Source organism: Capra hircus, chromosome 18, assembly GCF_001704415.2.
Source record: "Capra hircus breed San Clemente chromosome 18, ASM170441v1, whole genome shotgun sequence".
NCBI classification, from domain to species: Eukaryota; Metazoa; Chordata; class Mammalia; order Artiodactyla; family Bovidae; genus Capra; species Capra hircus.
In genome coordinates, this window is record NC_030825.1 from 36,819,547 (window position 1) to 36,841,635 (window position 22,089).

The window sequence follows — 22,089 nt, forward strand, 5'->3', positions numbered from 1 at the left end:
GCCCACTTGAGTTCGCATTCCAGAATGTCTGGCTCTAGGTGAATGATCACATCATGGATATCTAGATCATTAAGATCTTTTTTGCATAGTTCTTAATGTATATTCTTACCACCTCTTCTTAATATCTTCTGCTTCTGTTAGGTCCATCCCATTTCTGTCGTTTATTGTGCCCATCTTTGCATGAAATATTCCCTTGGTATCTCTAATTTTCTCAAAGAGATCTCTAGTCTTGCCCATTCTATTGTTTTCCTCTTTTTTTTTTTTTTTTTTTGCCTTGTTCACTTAGGAAGGCTTTCTTATTTCTTCTTGCTCTTCTTTAGAACTCTGCATTCAGATGGGTGTATCTTTCCTTTTCGCCTTTGCCTTTCACTTCTCAGCTATTTGAAAATTCTCCGCAGACAACCATGTTGCCTTTTTGCATTTCTTTTTCTTGGGGATGGTTTTGATCACAGCCTCCTATACAGTGTCATGAACCTCCATCCATAGTTCTTCAAGCACTCTGTTTATCAGATTTAATCCCGTGAGTCTATTTGTCACTTCTGCTGTATAATTGTAAGGGATTTGATTTAGGTCATACCTGAATGGTCTGATGGTTTTCCCTACTTTCTTCAGTTTAAGTCTGTATTTTACAATAAGGAGTTCATGATGTGAGCCACTGTCAGTTCCCGGTCTTGTTTTTCATGTCTGTATAGAGCTTCTCCATCTTCCGCTGCAAAGAATATAATCACTCTGATTTCAGTATTGACCATCTGGTGATGTCCATGTGTAGAGTCATCTCTTGTGTTGTTGCAAGAGGATATTTGCTATGACTAGTGCGTTCTCTTGGCAAAACTCTGTTAGCCTTTGCCCTGTTTCATTTTGTACTCCAAGGCCAAACTTGCCTGTTACTCCAGGTATCTCTTGACTTCCTACTTTTGCCACCCGGTCTCCTATGATGAAAATGATATCTTTTTTTGGTGTTAGTTCTAGAAGGTCTTATAGGTCATCATAGAACTTTGTAGGTCATCATAGAAAGTCAAGAAATTGACTTCTCTTACCAGGAGAAAAACTATTTACACGTGTTTATATGAATTTCCTACCCCCAAATAAGGGAAGGGGCGATTCCCTGGCAGTCCAGTGGCTAGGACTTAGTATTTCCATTGCCAGGGCCCCAGGTTCAATTCCTGGCCAGGGAGCTAAGATCCCAGAATCCATGTGACCGCAGCCAAGAAAGAAAAAAGATTCCCTAAGAATTTTATAGTTTAATTCATATAATATTTAGGTCTTTTCTCAATTTGAGTTAATTGTTGTATATGGTGTTAGGTGTGGATCCATCTATATTCTTTTGCATGTAGGTACCTAGTTTTCTCAGCATTATTTGTTGAAAAGAGTTCTTTCCTCATCGAATGTTAAAACCTAGTGATCCAGTGGTTAAGGCTCAGCTCTTTCACTGCTGGGGCCCAGGTTCAGTCCTTGTTTGGAGAAAATAAGATCCTGCAAGCTGTGTGGCATGGCCAAAAACAAAACTGAAAAAAAATCATTTGACCATATGTGCAAGAGATTATTTCTCGGCTCTCTATTCTATCCCATTGGTCTTGATGTCTGTCTTTATGCTATAGTCCCCCAGTGTTTTGATTATAGTAGCTTTATAGTCAGTTTTGAAATCTAAGAATGGGTGTATTCACCTTTGTTCTTTGTTTTTGAAAACCGTTTTGGCTATTCAGGGTCCCTTGAAGTTCCATATGACTTCTGGGATGGATTTTTCTATTTCTGTAAAAATAACTTTGAGATTTTTATGCTGCTTGCATTGAATCTGTCGATTGCTTTAGGTAGTATTGTTCCAGTTCTTGAGCATAGGATTTTTTTCTATTTATTCATGTCTTTAATTTTTTTCAGCAATATTTTATAGTTTTCATTGTGTTAATTCCTGGGTATTTTATTCTTTTTGGTGCTATTGTAAGTGGAATTGTTTTTGTAATTTCCTTTTCAGGTTGTTCATTGTGTATAGAAATGCAGCTGATTTTCATGTGTTGACTTTATGTGCTGCTACTTTGTTGAATCATTTATTATCTACAGCAGTTTTTGTTTTTTTTGGGTAGAATTGTTAGTTTTCTGTAGAGAAGGGGCTTCCCTAGTGGTTCAGATGGTAAAGAATCTGCCTGCAGTGTGGGAGACCTGGGTTCAATCCCTGGGTCGGGAAGATCCCCTGGAGAAGGGAATGGCTTTCCACTCCAGTATTCTTGCCTGGAGAATCCCATGGACAGAGAAGCCTGGCAGGCTACAGTCTACAGGGTTACAAAGAATTGGACATGACTGAGCGCCTAACACTTTCTGTAGATAAGATTAACCTGTGATGTGATAGAGGTTAATTATGAATGGAACCTTACCTCCGGTTCCTTTTTCTTAAAATGAGGATGATAATACACCTAGTTAAGAGTTAAGGGGGATCAAATGAAATGTTGCATGTAAAGAACCTAATAAATGCTCAGTAAGTATTTGTTGTTGTTTAGTCACTTATTTGTGTCTGACTTTCTGCAACTCCATGGACTGCAGCAAGCCAGGCTGCAGTCTCAAATGGTTACAATATTGTGATTCCATTTGTATATGTGACACTGTTAGTAGAAATGGAGACACTGTTAGTAGAAATGGAGACTAGATTAGTGGTTGCCAGGGAACCAGAACTGGTTGAAGATTATGAATATAAAGGGGTAGCACAAGAGCCTTCCTTTGTGGTAATGAGGAGTTCTGGATCCTGACTGTTACAGTGGTTACTTGAATCTACATATGGGATAATATCGCTTAAAACTAGACACATACTTTGTTATACAGTGATAAATTTTATAAAGGAGTAAATATTTTGAGTCTTATCCTAAATGTTACTGAAATTTAAGATGGAGATTATAGTATTTTTTTCCATAACTAGACTTTGTACTCATCGTATACTAAGATTCGTTTCCAGGTAATGACTTTTTATATGATATTGGTATATGCACATTTACAGTTTTAAGCAGTTGATATTATGGAAGTTTCGAATTTTTAGCATCTCTACATTGTATATCATGTTTCTAATATTAATATATTCAGATCCCCTCCCTCCAAGTAATGTAGCAGAACTGATAATAGAACTCCCCTTTTTGAAGCTGCTCTAGTCTGTCCTGTAGTGACCTTCAGGCTTTAACCCTCCAGCTTTAGTTAAATTAAGCACACACAGACCTTTGCTATGGAAACGTACAGAATCATAACAGACAGCTTACTTTCTTCTACAGCCCAGAAGGTGATCTGAAGAGAAGTGTCCTGATACTAAAAGAAATATTTTAGAGTAGTGTTAACAGTAACAATAATTTGTTTCCTGTAACAAATGGGATGGGATCGGATAATAGTCTTAATTAATTTGATGTTCTTTTAAAATCCTTGAAATGCAAACAAGATGCCCTGTTTTTCCTATGCTGTAGTATATATGCTTGGAGCAGATGTTGGCTGAACTATGTATTATGAAATATGTTCCCTTTGAAATTTTATATGCCTGATTACCTTCCTCCATCACTGGCTCATTTTACTATCAAATATAAAGGACAGGTGGCTTATGTCTTTGCCAAACTGGTATTAATATGAGTCATCTAATACGACTGGCATACTTTGGAATATGTTGAATAGTACTTACTGGTATGTTATGTGATATTTGGGTAACTTTATAGTTAGTAATAAAATTTTTAATTTATATTTTCTATTTTAGATTTTACTACTTCATTTAAAGTAATCACTTTAGTGGCTGTAATTCTTATTTAAATAATTCTGTTGACCTGGTGTCATTTTGTTCCACCAAATTGTACTCTCTCATTCTAAAATACATTCATTCAGCAATGATTAGATGCCTGTAACATGCTAGGTGCTATACTAGGCTCTGGAGATGACAAAATGGACGCTGTCCTCTTCACAGTACTTTGGGGCAAGTGGTAAAGTTGTTACTTTTTCTTCCACTATGTGAACACTTGGTTCCATAGAGTAATTTGTTTAATGTAGGATTAAACATGAAAAAGCAGGAAGTATAGCAGAGAGGATGGTTAACCATGAATTTGGGGGTAGTTCCTTAACCTTTCTTAGCTTCAGATTCTTCATCTATAAAGAAAATGGCAAAAATTCCATGGGAGGTTTAGAATTAAATGAACTAATTTAGTTAAAGTGTATCTCCACTCTCTATCTTTATTTTTTCACCTCTGGGTCAAAATGTGAAAGAATCTGTTTCTGCATCGTCACTTAACCCATCTGCCTCCATACAAACCAAAAGGGAAAAATGATCGAACTTTATTTGTGTGCATATGTACATCTATGCCCTCATTTTTACTATTTCTTCTTTAGTTAGTGATTTATTTAGGCTTTTTTTCCTACTGTAATCATACTGACATTTTATCATTTTATGGAATATTTTCCATTCATTTAAAGCTTTAAAATTTATTAACTTGTTTATACCAAGATGTAAAAAGATATCACAGCTACTATTAATAGATTTCTTAAATACACAATATTTAAGTATTTACAGGAAACTGCAATTTCTAGTTCAATATACTAGATTAAACACATGTATTTACCTTCATTAGACATTAAGCAGTTAAAGCTTAAGCTTGTTGGTTGGAGAAATCATTTTACATAAGAACCAGAAATCATTTTACACTGAAGAACTTTGGGAAGGCTCAAGGGGTTGAAGCACTGATACCTCTGAAAGTGGGGTGTGAGGTGAGGCTGAAAACAGAAGAACTGGTTGAAGATTTACAAAACAAGCAAACGTCACAGTTTTTCCTTTCTTATGTGGTATATAACCAAGCAATAACCACTGGCTTACCTTGGGAGAATTTTGGAAATTTTTTCTTTAGAGAGTGTGAAAAAGAAGTTCTAGGTTCTAGAATAACTGAAGGCAGGGTTGTGGTTTTATACAGAAAGTGGTATGGGGCTGAAAGAGGAGGCATGATGAAAGTCTGTGTCTTGAATAGAGAGACTTCTAACTCCTCTTGACTTCTAAAGGTTTATGTTCCCTAGACAGGAGACTGGAGGATTTGCTTTTAGGCAAACTGGTGCAAGATAAAATACCTTTGTGCCTCTTGACTTGCAAATATTCTAGACCAGTGGTTCTCAACTCTTATCAGACCCAACCTCACTCTCAAAATTTTAAACAAATATTTTATAATGCTACTTTATTTATCTGAAATGGAAATGCAAAGATAATATAATCAGCCTACATAATATAATTTTAGAAATATCAATATAATGCTTTAATATTGAAGAAATTTAGAAAACTAAATTATAGCAAAAAGTTATGTTTCAAAATGAAAAGGCTTGGTAACAACTGTTCAATCTCTCAGTTGTGTCCGACTCTGCAACCCCATGGACTGCAGCATGCCAGGCCTCCCTGTCCATCACCAACTCCCGGAGTCTACTCAAACTCATGTCCATTGAGTTGGTGATGCCATCCAACCATCTCATCCTCTGTTGTCCCCTTTTCCTCCCGCCTTCAATCTTTCCCAGTATCAGGGTCTTTACCAGTGAGTCATTTCTTCGCATCAGGTGGCCAAAGTATTGAAGCTTCAGCATCAGTCCTTCCAGTGAATATTCAGGACTGATTTCCTGTAGGATTGACTGGTTTGATCTCCTTGCAGTTCAGGGACTCTCAAGAGTCTTCTCCAACACTGCAGTTCAAAAGCATCAATTCTTCAGTGGTCAGCTTGCAACCCCGTGGACTATACGGTCCATGGACTTATCCAGGCCAGAATACTGGAGTGGGTAGCTTTTCCCTTCTCTAGGGTATCTTCCCAAACCAGGAATCGAACCCTGGATTCCCATATTGCAGGCAGATTCTTTGCCAGATGAGCCATAAAGGAAGCGGTAACAACTGTATAAAACATAATAAAGTAGCTAGATATTTGTACCTACAGCATCACTACAGTGTTGCAGGCACAAAGGCAGATGTGTTGATCAGCAGCCTGAATGCCACAAGTGAGTGGCATTACTGACAATGACATGATTTTCTGAAATGATCAACTCTTGCTTAAGTTTCTTCAATTTACATAGCAGTTATATTCATGAGAAATTCTTATGTGTTAAACCTGTGATTTGGGTGATACTCATATATTCTAAGGAGTTGAGTTCCAAGTTCACAAACTTTTCTGTATAAATATATATACATGATGGGACATTCTGAAGTTCTGTGCAACACAGGCTAGTTCTGCTCTTTGAAAAACAATGATTATCTCATGCATTGATAGGTATTTGAAGAACAGTGAGTATCTCATGAAGTGATAGGAATTTGGATTTCTGGCCTCTTTGCATTAAATACCTGTAGTGCACCTCAGTCGTCTGTGGCTATTTTTTGTGCAACAGTGGCAGAGTAGTTAAGATAGAGAGTATACTGGCACTCTGATCATTTGATACTGCTGCTCAGGGAGGTACAAATCGGTGATAGAGTTAAAACTTAGTAGTGTTTCAGGAGCTGTGAGTACTGAAACTTTCACAGTGTATACTCATGTTGTCATGATGTCATCGTTCTACTCATCATGTCAGAATAAGAAACAGAAAGCATTTCAGTCATCCTTTTAAAGCATAGTAGAGTATATAATTTTGTTACTGTGCAGTAGCGCTATGGCTAGGCTAAAAGAATGTATGTGTTATATAGCCTCATATTTCCATCTAGATATCTCACCATTACCTTGACTGCAGCATGACTAACATTGAAGACATGACCTTATCTTTCTCCAAACCTATTCTAAATAAGTGACTTCTTTATTTCTTTATTTGCTAGGGATACCGTCATTCTCCTGCGTACTGAAGCTCAGAACTTCTAATTTCTTTGTTCCCTTCTCTTTATTGTTCTATGTAGTCAGTTATAAAAATCTCTTCAGGGTCTCATAAGAAAGATTTATTGCATTAATCCATCTTCATTCCTATTTTCTATTCATGTTCTCACTTCTGTCCTTGTTTAAATTTTGAGTACACATGATTTTAGTGCTTTAGCCTCTTAGCTGGTTTCCATGATTTTGTCTTTTCTTTCCTAAACAGAGCGTTAATTGCTTGTTATCATGTACTTCCCTATTTCCTATATTATTATGATTAATAAATTTCTGCCTTTAAATGTCTTCACTAATTCCTTAAAATTTAATGCATGCCACTTTGTTCTTTATTTTAGTGTTAGCTATATAATACTGGCTGAAGCAGTGACATTTGATATAGATATTTTCATAACACATCCTCAATAAAAAGAGGAAAAGATAGAGTGGTAAACAAAACAGAGTTTTTGCCTTTTTGAAACTTATGTGGTACTGAGGCAAACAGATATAAACAAATATATAAAATACTTTTAATCATAATAAATACTATGAAAAATAATAAAACAGGATAAAGGGGTGAAATACGATGTTTCAGATAGGGTGGTTTTCTCTGAGGAGCTGACCTTTGAGTGCAAGCTGAAGCAATGAGGTAATGTGACGATCAGAGGGAAGAATATTCCAAAGGGATAAATATTAAGTGTGAAGCTCCTGAGGGTCCGAATGAGCTTAAGTGGTTCATGCAATAAGGTCAGGATGATCAGAACAGACTGTGGAAGGGAGAGAGTAGGAGAAGGTAAGGCAGCAGATTATCTAGGGCCCAGATCACATAGGACTTGTAAATATTTGTAGGGCATTTGAATTTAGTTCTTAGTGTGGAAGGAAGCCACTAGAGAGTTCTGAGCAGGGAGGTAAAGTTATCCGGTTAATGTTACACATTTGTTCTGGCTCCTTGACAGAAAACAGGCTATCGAGCAAGAGTAAGAACAGGGAGAGCAGTTATAAGGCTGTTGCAATGGTCCAGGCTTTATTTGCTTCTCTAAATGTTACAGGACTGAAAACCATCTTGAGCAAATCCTTTTTTTCTGATAATAGGCAAAAAAGTTCATGTCCTTTCCTGGGTAGAGGAGGATAATCAATAAATTATCATGTTGCTTGGTTACAGACTCTAGTGTAAAGCCAGGGATAGGCAAGCCTGAGGGAGTAAAACACTCACCTGAAGGACAACATAATAATCAAATAAATTTGAAACTCTGACTAGATTCCATACATAGACTCCAGATGCACACTGATAGCTAACATTTGTTGGCTACATGCCAAGCACTGTACTAGGCACTCTGTTGATATCATATGTCAGGATGCTTTACAAAACCATAATAGACAAATAGAAGAGAATTTCTTTTAATGTTATTAAGTAGCTTGTAAAATCTCAGGTTTGAAAGCTATGTGGCCTGAAACAGTGTCCAGCCACCCTTCTCAGTTTTGCTCTAGTGAAAACATGACTGACTCTGACTCAGCATTCACAGCTTGTAGAGACAGTGCTTGGGGTAAGGGCACCAGAAACTCCACTGCCTTGAAGAGCTTCTCCACTGTGCTTATTGAAAAATAAACTTTATGCAGTCTATGTTATCATACTGTGCCCTTGGCAAATTTTCTTCCCGGGGCACTTAGGTCCAGAAGTAGAAGTGAAGATTGCATGGACCTCCCCACCAGGTGCCATGTAAACCACCACTCCAAAGCAGAGGAATCTGACTAAAGCTGTGGTAGTAGAGCTGAGACAGCTTAAGAACTGTGACCTGATCAAATACAAAAATTTTTTAAAATAGCATGCCTCTCTCTGGAGATAAATATTTTCTACTTCAATTCCTAGAGTTCTTTTATACAAAATGTCTAGTATATGTTAAACAATGCATACACACACGAGAAAGTGTGAACCAGGGCTTCCCTGGTGGTTTAGTGGTAAAGAATCTGCCTGCCAGTGCAGAAGACACGGGTTCAGCACCTGATCCAGGATGATCCCACATGCTGCAGAGCAACTAAGCCTGTGTGCCACAGCTGTTGAGCCTGTGCTCTGGAGCCGGGGAGCTGCAGCTCCTGAGCCCGTGTGCCACAGTTACTGAAGCCTGCACTCCCTAGAGCTGTGCTCTGCCGCGAGAAGCCGCTGTAGTAAGAAGCCTGCGCGCTGCAACTAGAGAGTAGCCCCCACTCACTGCATCCAGAGAAAGGCCAGTGTAGCAACAGAGACCCAGCAAAGCCAAAACTCAATAAATACATAATTATATATTAAAAAAAAAAACTGTGAACTACAGTGAAGAGAAAGCAGTCAGTAGAAGCAGACCCAGAGGTGGCCCAAATCTGGCCCTACATCTGGGTTGGACTTATCAGAAAGAGACTTTGACATAACAGTGATAAAAATGCTAAATTAGCTAGTAGAAAAGGTGGGCTAAATATGTGAAGGGATGAAGGAATTCCAGTAGAGATGTGGAAAAAATCTTTTAATTGAAAGGATAATAAGGACAAAGATACAAGAAAACTACAAGAACAATATCCCTAAAATATATAAGACAAAAATCCTCAACAAAAAAACTAGCAAACCGAATCCAACAACACGTTAAAAGGATTATACAGGGACTTCCCTGGTGGTGCAGTGGTTAAGAATCCTTGTAATGTAGGGGAGTGTTTTTGATCCCTGGCCAGAGAACAGAGATCCCACATACTATGGGGGAAGTACACCTGCAAGCCACCACTAAGACCCAATGCAGCCAAATGAATAAATATTTTTTTATAAAGGATTATACAGCATGACCAAGTGGGATTTACCTCAAGAATGCAGAGGGTGATTCAACATATGAAAATCAGTTGTTATCATATTAATAGAATGAAGGCATAAAAACCACATGATCATCTCAGTTGACACAGAAAAGGCATTTGATAAAATTCAACAGCTTTCATTAAAAAAACAAAAACACCCAAGCAAACTAGGAAAAGTGGGGAAGTCCTTAACATGATCAAGGTCATTTATGAAAAGCCCACAGCTGACATCATCCTGGTAAAAGACTGCCAGTTTTTCCCCTAAGATCAGGAACAAGACAAGGTTGCTTGCTTTTGTCACCGCTAATGCAGTATTTGTGCTGGAAGTTCTAGCCAGAGTTATTAGGCAAGAAAAATAAAAGACATCCAAATTGGAGAGGAAAAGGTAAAATTATCTCTATTAACAGATGACATGCTCTTCTACTTTAAAAATCCTGAATAATCCCCAAGAAAGCTGCTAGAGCTAATAAATTAGTTCAGGGAAGTTTCTGGGCAGGAGATCAACGCATACTTAAGCAGCTGTGTTTCTGTGTATTTCTGTGTGAAAGTTGCTCAGTCGTATCTGACTCTTGGCGACCCCATGGACTATTTTCAGTCCATGGAATTCTTCAGGCCAGAATACTGGGCTGGGTAGCTAGTTCCCTTCTCCAGGGGATCTTCCCAACTCAGGGATCGAACCCAGGTCCCCACATTGCAGGCAGATTCTTTACTATATAAACCACCGGGGAAGCACATATAGGTGATAGACAACCCAAAGAGGACATTAAGAAAGCAGTTTCACTTACAATAGCATCTAAAAGAAATAGTTAGGAATTAATGTAACCAAGGAGAAATATATAAGACTTGTATGCTGAAAATTATAAAATATTGCTGAAAGAAAACTAAATGGAAATATATGAAGTAATTTAAAATATATATATAAAGTAAAAATAGGGACTTGCCTGGCAATTGAGTGGTTAAGACTTCATTTTCCAGTGCAGAGGGTGCAAGTTCAGTCCCTGGTTGAGGAGCTAAGATCCCATGTGTCTCCAGGCCAAAAAAAAAAAAAAGAAAGCAATATTACAACACATTCAATAAAGACTTTAAAAAATGGTCTACTTAAACAATATTGTTTACAAAATATAAAGTAAAAATAAAATCTAAGTATACTTGGAACAAAAATAGACATCCCATTTTCATGGGAAGGAGACTTAATTAAGATATCAGTGCTCCCCAAAGAAATCTACAGATTTAATTCAGTACTTGCCAGATTCCAACAGTCCTTTTTGCAGAATGGAAAAGCATATTCTCAAATTCATGTCGAATTGCAAGGGGCCTCAAGTAGCTGAAACAATCCTGAAAAAGAAGAATAAAGTTGGAGGGTTTCCTCTCCCTGACTTGTAACATACTACAAAACTACAGTATTTTAAGCAGTATGGTGCTGGCATAAAGACCAATGAAGTAGAATAGAAAGCCCAGAAATAAGTTTTAACATATATGATGAATTAATTTTTGGTGGGGTTTCAAGACCATTCAGTGGGAGAAATGAGTCTTTTCAACAGATGGCGCTGGAAAAATTAGATATCCACAAGCAAGACAATGTAGTTGAATCCTTGCCTTTTATGATATACAAAAATTAACTCAGTGGATCAGAGACCTAATGTAAGACCTAAAACTATAAAATCTTGGAGGAAAACTTGAGGAAAATCTTCTCAACATTGGACTTGGTAGTGGTTTCTTAAGTATGATAGCTAAAGCACAAGCAACAAAAGAAACAAATTAGACTCCATCAAAATTAAAAAGGGTCTCTCCAGGTGGTGCAGTTGGTTAAAAATCCACCTGCCAATGCAGGAGACACAAGAGACGTGGGTTCAATCCGTGGATCGGGAAGATCCCTTGGAGTAGGAAATGGTAACCCTGTCTAGTATTCTTGCCTAGGAAAATCAGGGGCAGAGGAGCCTGGTGGGCTACAGTCCAGGTATGCAGAGTTGGACATGACTGAGCATGCACAAAGGCAGAAGGTAAAATTTAAAAAACTTCTGTGTGTCAAAGGACACAACCAAGAAAGTGAAAAAAATACCCTGCAGAATGGGAGATAGTATTTGTAGATCACATATCTGCAAGGGATTAATACTCAGATTATGTGAAGAACTCATACAACTTTGATGAAAAACATCAAATCAAATATAAATGCACACCCATATGTACTCCCAACAAATGTTGAATTTTTTTGTTTAAGCAGGCACTTAACTTGGTTGGAGTCAACCTGTAAAACCTGTCTCCCTGTGCTTGGTGGTAGCTCATTATCTCATTTCAGTTATTTTAGCCTTAGGCTGCTTGAGTCTGTCCTGTTATGAATGGTTTACAGGTCAGTCAAAGAACTGGGCGAAGTGTGTGTGTGTGTGTGTGTGTGTGTGTATATATATATATATATATATATATATATATAACTTGGAGCACCCCCTCTCTGGCTCTCTTTTCTGGGATTTGCCTGTACTTTCCAGAGGTTATGACAGGCTCCATCCTTGTTTCTTCAAGCCCTTCAGACTGTAGATTTCTTTGGTAGTTTCAGCCATACTGTTAAAGCATGGACTGTGGCTTTCCCTCAGATTAAAGCCTTAAAAACAGGAAACACACCTTCCCTTATTTTCTTTTTACATGTGCCAGTTTGTTTCTAGTATCTTTACTTTGAACTTTCCTTCCTTTCAAAGTCATTCTTTATATTTGTTGCAGTGTATAGTTGCTGTTGGGCTTCTCTGGTGGCTCAGAAGGTAAAGAATCTGCCTGCAATGTGGGAGACCTGGGTTCGACCCCTAGGTTGCGAAGATCCCCGGGAGGAGGGCATGGCAATCCTCTCCAGTATTCTTGCCTGGAGAATCCTCATGGACAGAGGTGCCTGGTGGGCTACAGTCCGTGGGGTTGCAAAGAGTTGGACACGACTGAGTGACTCAGCACAGCATAGCACACATAGTTGCTGTCTGCACGACGGCAGGTCCAATGGGTGCTACTCAGCCATCAGACTGAACACAGGGGTCACCCTGAGTGCTTTAGGCTGTTTCTTTTAACTGCCTCTTTTCCTGTGGTCATGATTTTTACCTCCAGTACCTCCTGGCCATCACCCTTCTTCGTCCTGTGTAGCTGTTTTAACCCAGGCAATAGCCGAAGAGTACCAAAGAAAGTCAAGTAGCCTAGCTTTTAAAGTCAGTTGAAATTCTTAAGTTGGAAACATGGAAAAGGACTTTTTAGGTCATTTCTACTAAAAGTGTCTCTGATTTTAATAGCCTGATAGGGGACCTTCCCACATATGCTGATGTTTAAGTCTGATCTGGATGGTTAATGTTGCCTAGAGCACAGAATCAACATTTCTTTTATATTCTACATAGCACTTTATCAAGGCTTTTCAGAATTTAGGTTGATGTAACTTTAAATCCCCTGAAACCCCCTCATCCCTTTGTTTTCCCAGCATTTTATAACTTTTAAAATATTTCTGTAGTTTAGAGGGTTGTTCACCTATTGTTTTGACTGTTGAGATAACATTTTATGTATCAATAGTATATGATACAAGACTTATTGTTGTAAACTTACTGTAAAATGCATGGATAATAAGTTGTTATTTTTCTGTGTTTGCTTTTCCAAATTAGCTCCTGGGCTACAGTGAAAAGCCAATAAATCTACAGATGTTTATTGGAACAGCAGACGACCGATACTTACGGCCTCATGCATTTTACCAGGTGCATCGAATCACTGGGAAGACAGTTGCTACTGCAAGCCAAGAGATAATAATTGCCAGCACAAAGGTTCTGGAAATTCCACTTCTTCCTGAAAACAATATGTCAGCCAGGTATCTTGAAACATCCTGAAATGGACTGTTTTTTCTTTTCCTGAAATAATTTTCAGAAGAAAATATATTTATTTTTATATTTATGGCACAAAAATAAAATAGTCACTATTCTGAATTAACTGAATAACATTTTATAAATAGAGTATATTTGCTAAGGTTGGTATCATATTTCCATAAAGAAAATTCAATTCAGCAAAAGTTTATGACCATGTATTTACCAGCCAAGCATCATGCTAGTTGATAGAGACACAAATATGTGAACTTTTTTCAGTAGCCCACAGTCTAGTCATTTCAGTCGCTCAGTCGTGTCCAACTCTTTGAGACCCCATGAGCCACAGCACACCAGGCCTCCCTGTCCATCACCAACTGCATGAGTCTACCCAAACCCATGTCCATTGAGTTGGTGATGCCATCCAACATCTCATCCTCTGTCGTCCCCTTCTCCTGCCCTCAATCCCTCCCAGCATCAGGGTCTTTTCAAATGAGTCAGCTCTTCACATCAGGTGGCCAAAGTATTGGAGTTCCAGCTTCAACATCAGTCCTTCCAATGAACACCCAGGACTGATCTCCTTAAGGATGGACTAGTTGGATCTCCTTGCAGTCCAAAGGACTTTGAAGAGTCTTCTCCAACACCACAGTTCAAAAACATCAGTTCTTCAGCTCTCAGCTTTCTTTATAGTCCAACTTTCACATCCATACCTGACTAACAGAAAAACCATAGCCTTGACTAGATGGACCTTAGTTGACAAAGTAATGTCTCTGCTTTTGAATAGCTATCTAGGTTGGTCATAACTTTCCTTCCAAGGAGTAAGTGTCTTTAAATTTCATAGCTGCTGCTGCTAAGTCGCTTCAGTCGTGTCCAACCCTGTGCAACCCCATAGATGGCAGCCCACCAGGCTCCCCCATCCCTGGGATTCTCTAGGCAAGAACACTGGAATGGGTTGCCATTTCCTTCTCCAATGCATGAAAGTGAAAAGTCAAAGTGAAGTCGCTCAGTCGTGTCCAACTCTTCGAGACCCCATGGACTGCAGGCTACCAGGCTCCTCCGTCCATGGGATTTTCCAGGCAAGAGTAGTGGAGTGGCGTGCTGGCAGTAAATAATTGCAGTACAATTGTGATTGATAAGTTTCCTTAAAAAAAACTTTTGACTGCTTTCAGATGTCCCATTTTATCCATATCCAAATAAAATGAGATTTTGCCAAATTCTGGATGAGAATGCAATAGAGTTTTGTTCAAGTGGATTAGTTAGGAATGTATAGTACCTGTAATAGAAACCTGAAGTGCAGTGGCTTAAACAGCGAGAGGTTTAATTTTTCTTTCTGCAAAAGAAATATACAGACAGGCATTTTAGGGCTGGCATAGTGGCTCCATAAGTCATTGGGGCCCCAAGCTCCTTCTGTTTTTTCTTTGCTATTTTTAGGGTGTAGTTTTCATCCTCAAGATTATCTCATGATCCACAGTGGCGGCTGGAGCTCTTACCATCATAACTGTAATCCTAGAAGGAATAGGAAGAAGGGGTAGGAGGAAGGGTGGGAGAGAATTTTCATCTGAGTCAGGCCTCTTTAAAGAGCTTTTCCCAGAAACTTACCCAACACTTTTATTGCATCTCGTTGATCATCCTTGTATATAGGGAAGACCTGGATATGTTTTGTTTTGTTTTAACCTGAGTACATTGCCACCCCTAAAAAGATAGGGGTCTGTTACTAAGAAAAACAGAAAAAGGGTATTTAGTAGGCAACTATTACTTTGCCACAACCAGGTATGTGAAACTTACAGTGACTTTTTTAGAGAAATTGTTTCAAACTATAATATAGGTCTTTCTTAAGATGGCATTGATATCTGTCCCAGGCTATTGGAAGAATAGTCCTATTAAAATCAGATTTCAGTCTCAGGCTCTCCTCTTTTAAATTTATATTTTTATTTAATTGAATATACCCCTGAAGACATGGTAATTTATGATATAACTGTACAATTATAAAATAAGAATTGCTTTTTATCTACTTACTAGCGGAAAAGACAATATAGATTTAAATAAAACCTTATCTTTGCCTGCTTTGTTCAAGTCAGTAGTACTTGAGAACTCAGTCCTACTAAGTCACTACATGGGTAAAATAGGAGTTTTTTCATGACTGGGGCACTGTTAGCTGATAGTCTGTACTCTTATGTTTTTGTGTTCTGCGGTATATAAAAAGAACTTTGTATTCTCAGCTGATCCTTATTCAGGTACATGAGCAAAACTCTTTTTGTTGACTCTGTTTCCAGGCATCCTATTTGACCCATTTTCAAATAAGGTGAGGTGGCCAGTCTCTAATGAGAATGCAAGAAGGCTTCCTCCCTTCCTCCCTTTTACTCTTGGATCTTTTAAAATTTTTTTTAGCTGCACCATGAGACTTACGGGATCTTAGTTCCCCAACCAGGGATAAAACCCAGGTCCTTGGCAGTGGAAGCACAGAGTTCTAACCACAGGATGACCAGGGAATTCCCTAGGATCTTTCTCATTTAGCATCAAAAACACATGAAAATACTATTATTCAGATGCAGAGGGGAATTTGAAAATCAACTTTGAACTATTTTTTTCTAAGAATTCATAAAATTGCTTCTTAGGTGACAGTTTGCAGGCCATGTTTCCATTCATTCCTCTGGATATTTTAAGCAGTAGACTTTACCAGACAAGGAGAGACCTACAAAAACTTTATCATCATTATTTTTTGCCTCAGCTTCCTGGAAGTTCATGATCAAGCTCAATTATAGTAATTATAGTAATTCACATAACGTTAGATTTGGGATATATTTATTTCCTGTTTCTTCTATTTAAATTTTTTTTCTATTTCTTTCTTCTTGACGTTATTTGTATGTTGTAAAATGCCTCAAATCATTTTTTTTAATAATGTATAAATCAATAAATTAAAGAAAACAGAGTACATGAGTTTCTAAGACAGATTTTCAGGAATTTAAGAAAGCCTTATGTACCAAGTAATGTGAAATTATCAGAACTGTAGGATCCAGACATGAAATAGAGGTGGTAGTCAAGATTCTTGTTCCCTTCCCCAACCATAGGTGACAGACTCTACCTGCCTGGAATAGATCAGAAGGAACAAATTCAGACTTAAATTGAAGAAAGTAGGGAAAACCACTAAGCCATTCAAGTATGACCTAAATCAGATCCCTTATGATTATACAGTGGAAGTGACAAATAGATTCAATGCATTAGATCTGGTAGAGAGTGCCTGAAGAACTGTGGACAGAGGTTCATGTCATTGTATAGGAGCAGTGATCAAAACCATCCCCAAGAAAAAGAAAAGCGCAAAGGCAAAATGGTTGTCTGAGGAGGCCTTACAAATAGTTGAGAAAAGAGAAGTGAAAGGCAAAGGTGAAAAGGAAAGGTATACCCATCTGAATCCAGAGTTCCAAAGAATAGCAAGGAAAAATAAGAAAGCTCTCCCAAGTGAACAATGCAAGAAATAGAGGAAAACAGTAGAATGGGAAAGGCTAGAGATCTCTTTAAGAAAATTAGCGATACCAAGGGACCATTTCATGCAAAGATGGGAACAATAAAGGACAGAAACAGTATGGACAGAAGCAGAGGATATTAAGAAGAAATGGCAAGAATACACAGAACTATACACAGAAGATCTTAATGACCCATGGTGTGATAACGTATCTAGAGCCAGACATCCTGCAGTGTGAAGTCAAGTGGGCCTTAGGAAGCATCATTATGAACAAAGCTAGTGGAATCAAAGCCTTTGACTGTGTGGGTCACAACAAACTGTGAAACATTCTTAAAGAGATGGGAATACCAGACTACCTTACCTGCCTCCTGGGAAACCTGTATGTAGGTCAAGAAGCAACAATTAGAACAGGACATGGAACAACAGACTGGTTCCAAATTGGGAAAGGAGTGTGTCAAGGCTGTATATTGTCCCTCTGCTTATTTAAGTTATATGCAGAGTGTATCATGTGAAATGCAGGGCTGGATGAAGCACAGGCTGGAATCAAGATTGCTGGGAGAAATATCAATAATCTCAGATACACAGATGACACACCACCCTTATGGCAGAAAGCGAAGAGAAACTGAGGAACCTCTTGATGAAAGTGAAAGAGGAGAGTGAAAAAGTTAGCTTAAAACTCAACATTAAAAAATGGAGCTCATGGCGTCCAGTCCCATCACTTCATGGCAAATAGATGGGGAAATAATGGAAACAGTGACAGACTTTCTTTTCTTGGGCTCCAGTATCACTGCAGATGGTGACTGCAGCCATGAAGTTAAAAGACCCTTGCTCCTTGGAAGAAAAGCTGTGACAAACCTAGACAGCATATTAAAAAGCAGAGACGTTATTGCCAACAAAGGTCCATCTAGTCAAAGCTGTGGTTTTTCCATTAGTTGTGTGGATGTGAGAGTTGGACCATAAAGAAGGCTGAGTGCCAAAGAATTGATGCTTTTGAACTGTGGTGTTGGAGAAGACTCTTGAGAGTCCCTTGGACAGGAAGGAGATCAATCTTGAATATTCATTAGAAGGACTAATGCTGAAAGTTGCAATACTTTGGCCATCTGATGCGAAGAGCCAACTTATTAGAAAAGACCTTAATTCTGGGAAAGATTGAAGGCAAGAGGAGAAGGGGACGACAGAGGATGAGATGGTTGGATGGCATCACCAACTCAGTGGACATGAGTTTGAGCAAGCTCTGGGAAATGGTGAAAGACAGGGAAGCCTAGTGTGCTGCAATCCATGGTGTCGCAGTTTGATACGACTGTGCGACTGAACAGCAACTTCCACTGCAGGGTGTGCCAGTTTTATCCCTAGTCAGGGATCTAGTATCCTGTGTGATGCAACCAAAAGAAAGAAAAAAAGCTCTACTATTCTTACAGAACAGTAGTGTGGGGGAAGATTGGGAAATAGCCCCTTTGTTCTGCCTGCTTTCCCATAAATTTGGTCATTTCAAACCTAATCTATCTTGTATGGGTAATATCCTTTAATTAAGACTGATATTCAACCCATAAACCATAGAACCACTCAACAAGATGCTTTAAATATAGTATGCTGTTATTCATTGCCTTACCCTACTCATAACTCCTCCTTGATTTAGAACTTGATGAATATGGATGTGGCAGTGTTATATTCTGATCTAGAATATAATTGTGTTGTAAGCAGAAATTAATAGTCACTTTCATTCCTATAAATTTAGGTTTTGTTGGTTTGGTTGCTTTTTTCTTTTTTCGCATTGCTTAGTCAGAGTTTAAGATGGTCATTTCTGATACTCCACATCATCTGCTAGAAACTTAACTCTCTGCTAAAATACCTTCCCTTGAAACTCAATAAAAATGGATTATCTCTGGTATTTCCCACCAGATACTCATTTGGCATATTAGCATGAATACTACCTTGATAAAATTTGATCAGTACTGTTTTGAGCTAAGGTACAGTTTTTCAATATTAGCTAAATACAGTTTATTTATAAATAAAAATGTTTATTTTCAAAAATATTACTTTTTTAGAAATTTCTTTTCCTTTCTGAAGGTGAAAATATATTTTTCAAATTCTTCTTGAGCTTTTCTGGTTCAAGCCTGATGAGTTGTTTTTATTAATAAACATATATAAAAGTTTTAATATATTATTAATGACTTATTTGTGGTCCTATAAATTAATCTTTTCTGGGCTAAGTTATATGTATAGAATTAGAGCCTTTCACTTTATATTTCACTTATCTAATTCTATAACACACCACCTCAAAATTTAGTGGCTTAAAGTAGTAACTGTTTATTATTTTTCATGATTCTTTTCGTTGGCTGGACTCAGCTGGTCCATTCCGTGGTGTTAGCTGGAATCACTCGTGTACCTGATTTCAGCTGGGAGCTCAGCTGGAGTAGTGCAGAGTAGTTGAGGATTATCTGGGCCTTTCTCTCCAGCATACTAGTTGGACTTCTTCATTGTGGCTCAGGGCTCCAAAAGAACAAAAGTGGAAGCTCCAGAGCTTCTTCAGGGCTAGACTTGTAACTTACAAAGCATCACTTGGCCACATTCTGTTTGTCAAAGGAAAGTGTCATAAGGCCCGCTATCAAGGAGAGGGGACATCGTTACTCTGCCTCTTAATGGGAAGAGTGGGGAATACAAGCATGGGGAGGAATTATTGACAGCCCTCTTTACAGTCAGTTGCTACACTTAGTATTATTTGTCATGCAAAATATTTTTAATCCTATTCTAATTTAAATAGCAGAAAATAGCAGTCATATCTTTCTTTTTTGACCTGATTTTAGGTTGTGCCTGGCAAGTTAACAATAACTGTTTAGCTGAGTATTTTGGAACCACTAATTTCAGTAAGCCAATAATACTTGTATATTTTTTTCCACTAGTATTGACTGTGCCGGTATTTTGAAACTCCGAAATTCAGATATAGAACTTCGAAAAGGAGAAACTGATATTGGCAGAAAGAATACTAGAGTTCGACTTGTGTTTCGTGTACACATCCCACAGCCCAATGGAAAAGTCCTTTCTCTGCAAACAGCTTCTATACCTGTTGAATGCTGTAAGTCAGCTTGTGATGCTGTTTTTTAAATTTTGTTTATAAAAGGTTATTTTCTGTTTTATTTATTATGTTGAGATCAAAAGTAAACTGAAACCCAGAGTCTGGATAGCTGGTGTGATTTTATTATATAGAAATAAACTACATGTGTAGTGGGAGTAAGTACTGATCTTGGAGTTAGGAAATGGCTTTGCATTATAATCTGACCCTAGGTAGCCTGGGTGGCTATAGACATTATTCCCTTGACTACAGTTTTCTTACCTGTAAATGAGGAAGGGGGCTTGATGACACCTGAGGACCAAATCATGAAGCTATGAGTCTGACGCTAAGTGTCACTATTACTTGGTCACCTTTGTTTTATTAAAATGTTGGAAGATCCTATCTTTATGAGCTGACACTTCACCTAACTATGGACTCACAGTCTTTTGGCTTTTAATCATAAATTTATTTACACCAGCTTGAGAAAGTGAGTATCTTTTACCCAGATTTTCAAGGCCAAGAAATTGAAAAAGGCCCTAGAACCCAATATCTACTCAAGCTGTGGATTGAGAACTGTGGACCTTAGGCAGGTTAGCTGTTAGTACTGAAATACTGAGATTGTGGTTTAGATCCTTTAGGGCATAATTTTTGTATTAACTTTTAATAGATAATACAGGTATATGGTACAGAATTTAAAATGAATAAAAGTATAGAGTGAGGCCCCTGCATTTGCCCTCTGTGGTGGCCCATGCTATCTGTGGAGTGTGCGTCTCTCTGAATCTGAATAAATCCACTTCTTACCTAAAAAAAAGTATAGAATGAAGAGTAAATTTTGAAGTCAGCTAATTCCTCTTCTTGGAAACAGCTTTTGTTGCCACAGTTTTTGTTACTCTGCTGGACAAGTGCCCATTTAAGTATATATTTGTCTAATTTTTAGCAACATAATTTAAATAATTTTAAGTTCATAGAGTAGCTTGAGTTTTTGAGATGAATTTATGCTAAAATTATTTTGTTTTCTCTTTTAGTTTATTAACTTAATGTGTGACTGTTGAGAATATAGAAAACACAGAATGGTATAAAGAGTAGCATTAAAATCTTTTGTAATGTCACTTCTCTGAGATAGTCACTATTAACCATTTTTTGGGTTTTTTTGGGTGTGTGTGTGTGTGCGCCTGCACACACACAGAGTATTTGGTATTTTCACTTATAATGGGCATTTTTTCATATTGTTAAATATTATTCAAAAATACTTTTAGCACATGCATAATGTTTTGTTATGGCTATACCATTTACTGAATACAGTTTGATATGTTCAGCAGATGTACTTGTGATGGTTAGTTTCCACTATAAATAATTAGTCTTACTCCCTAGGGTGGTCAGTGCTTGTTTTTATGCTCTTTCTCTGTTGGGCCATTTAGAACATAAATAGGGACATAAATGTTTTCTGAGATCTAGGTTGATACTTGGTACTTTCCAAGTTGTAGCTCATCCTAACCAGACCCATCCCCTATGACACATTCTCTTTGAACGGGACCAGGATCCCAGTTCATAGACCTTTTGTGGCTTGCTATGAAATACTTGGAAGAGACATAGTGAACTGGGACTGCATGCATCATAAAGGCAGTCAAATTGTTTAAATTTCTGTAAAATGTTTTGGCCAAACAAAACACAGCTGACCCTCAAAGCCACCAATTTTCCACCCAAGTAGTAGGACTAAAAGTAGACCTGTTTCCAAAACATGAAGAAGAAAGTACAGTCCACACTTTATTTTAATCCAGAAAGAAACGTAGTTATTGAGTCCTTTGACGGGAATAAACCCGTAGAGAACCTAAGCAGTCAAAAGAAGTATAGCTTGAAACTCAAGCATTTTTTAAAAAAAGAAAAGAAAGGCTAAAAATAGGATCTCCAGAAAATACAACAGTTGAAATCAGTTGATATCAGAAAACGATTTCACCAAGGACTTACAGGCTTTAAGACAAATTGTGTTCACATATCCTGGGAAGGAAGGGTAGAGTACACTAAGAAATATTGATGTTCATTTTTAAAAATTCTGTGTTGAAATGTGTACATGTATACTTTGTTTAGTTATTCAGAAGATCGTCCAAAATGTAATCCTGATGTCTTGATGATCTGGCTATTTTCTTGATGAAAGGTTTACTTGGTGTTTGTCCT

General features: G+C 37.9%; 1 protein-coding gene across 2 annotated transcripts in view; it reads left to right on the top strand.

Moving 5' to 3' along the window:
- The window catches only part of NFATC3 (nuclear factor of activated T-cells 3), a 93,022-nt gene that overhangs the window by 37,118 nt on the left and 33,815 nt on the right, over positions 1-22,089 (top strand). For both annotated transcript variants that reach the window (XM_018062183.1, XM_018062184.1), the window contains exons 4-5: positions 13,220-13,419; positions 19,769-19,941. In XM_018062183.1, coding sequence (XP_017917672.1) covers positions 13,220-13,419; positions 19,769-19,941 — 373 coding nt within the window. The remainder of the gene's footprint in view (positions 1-13,219; positions 13,420-19,768; positions 19,942-22,089) is intronic.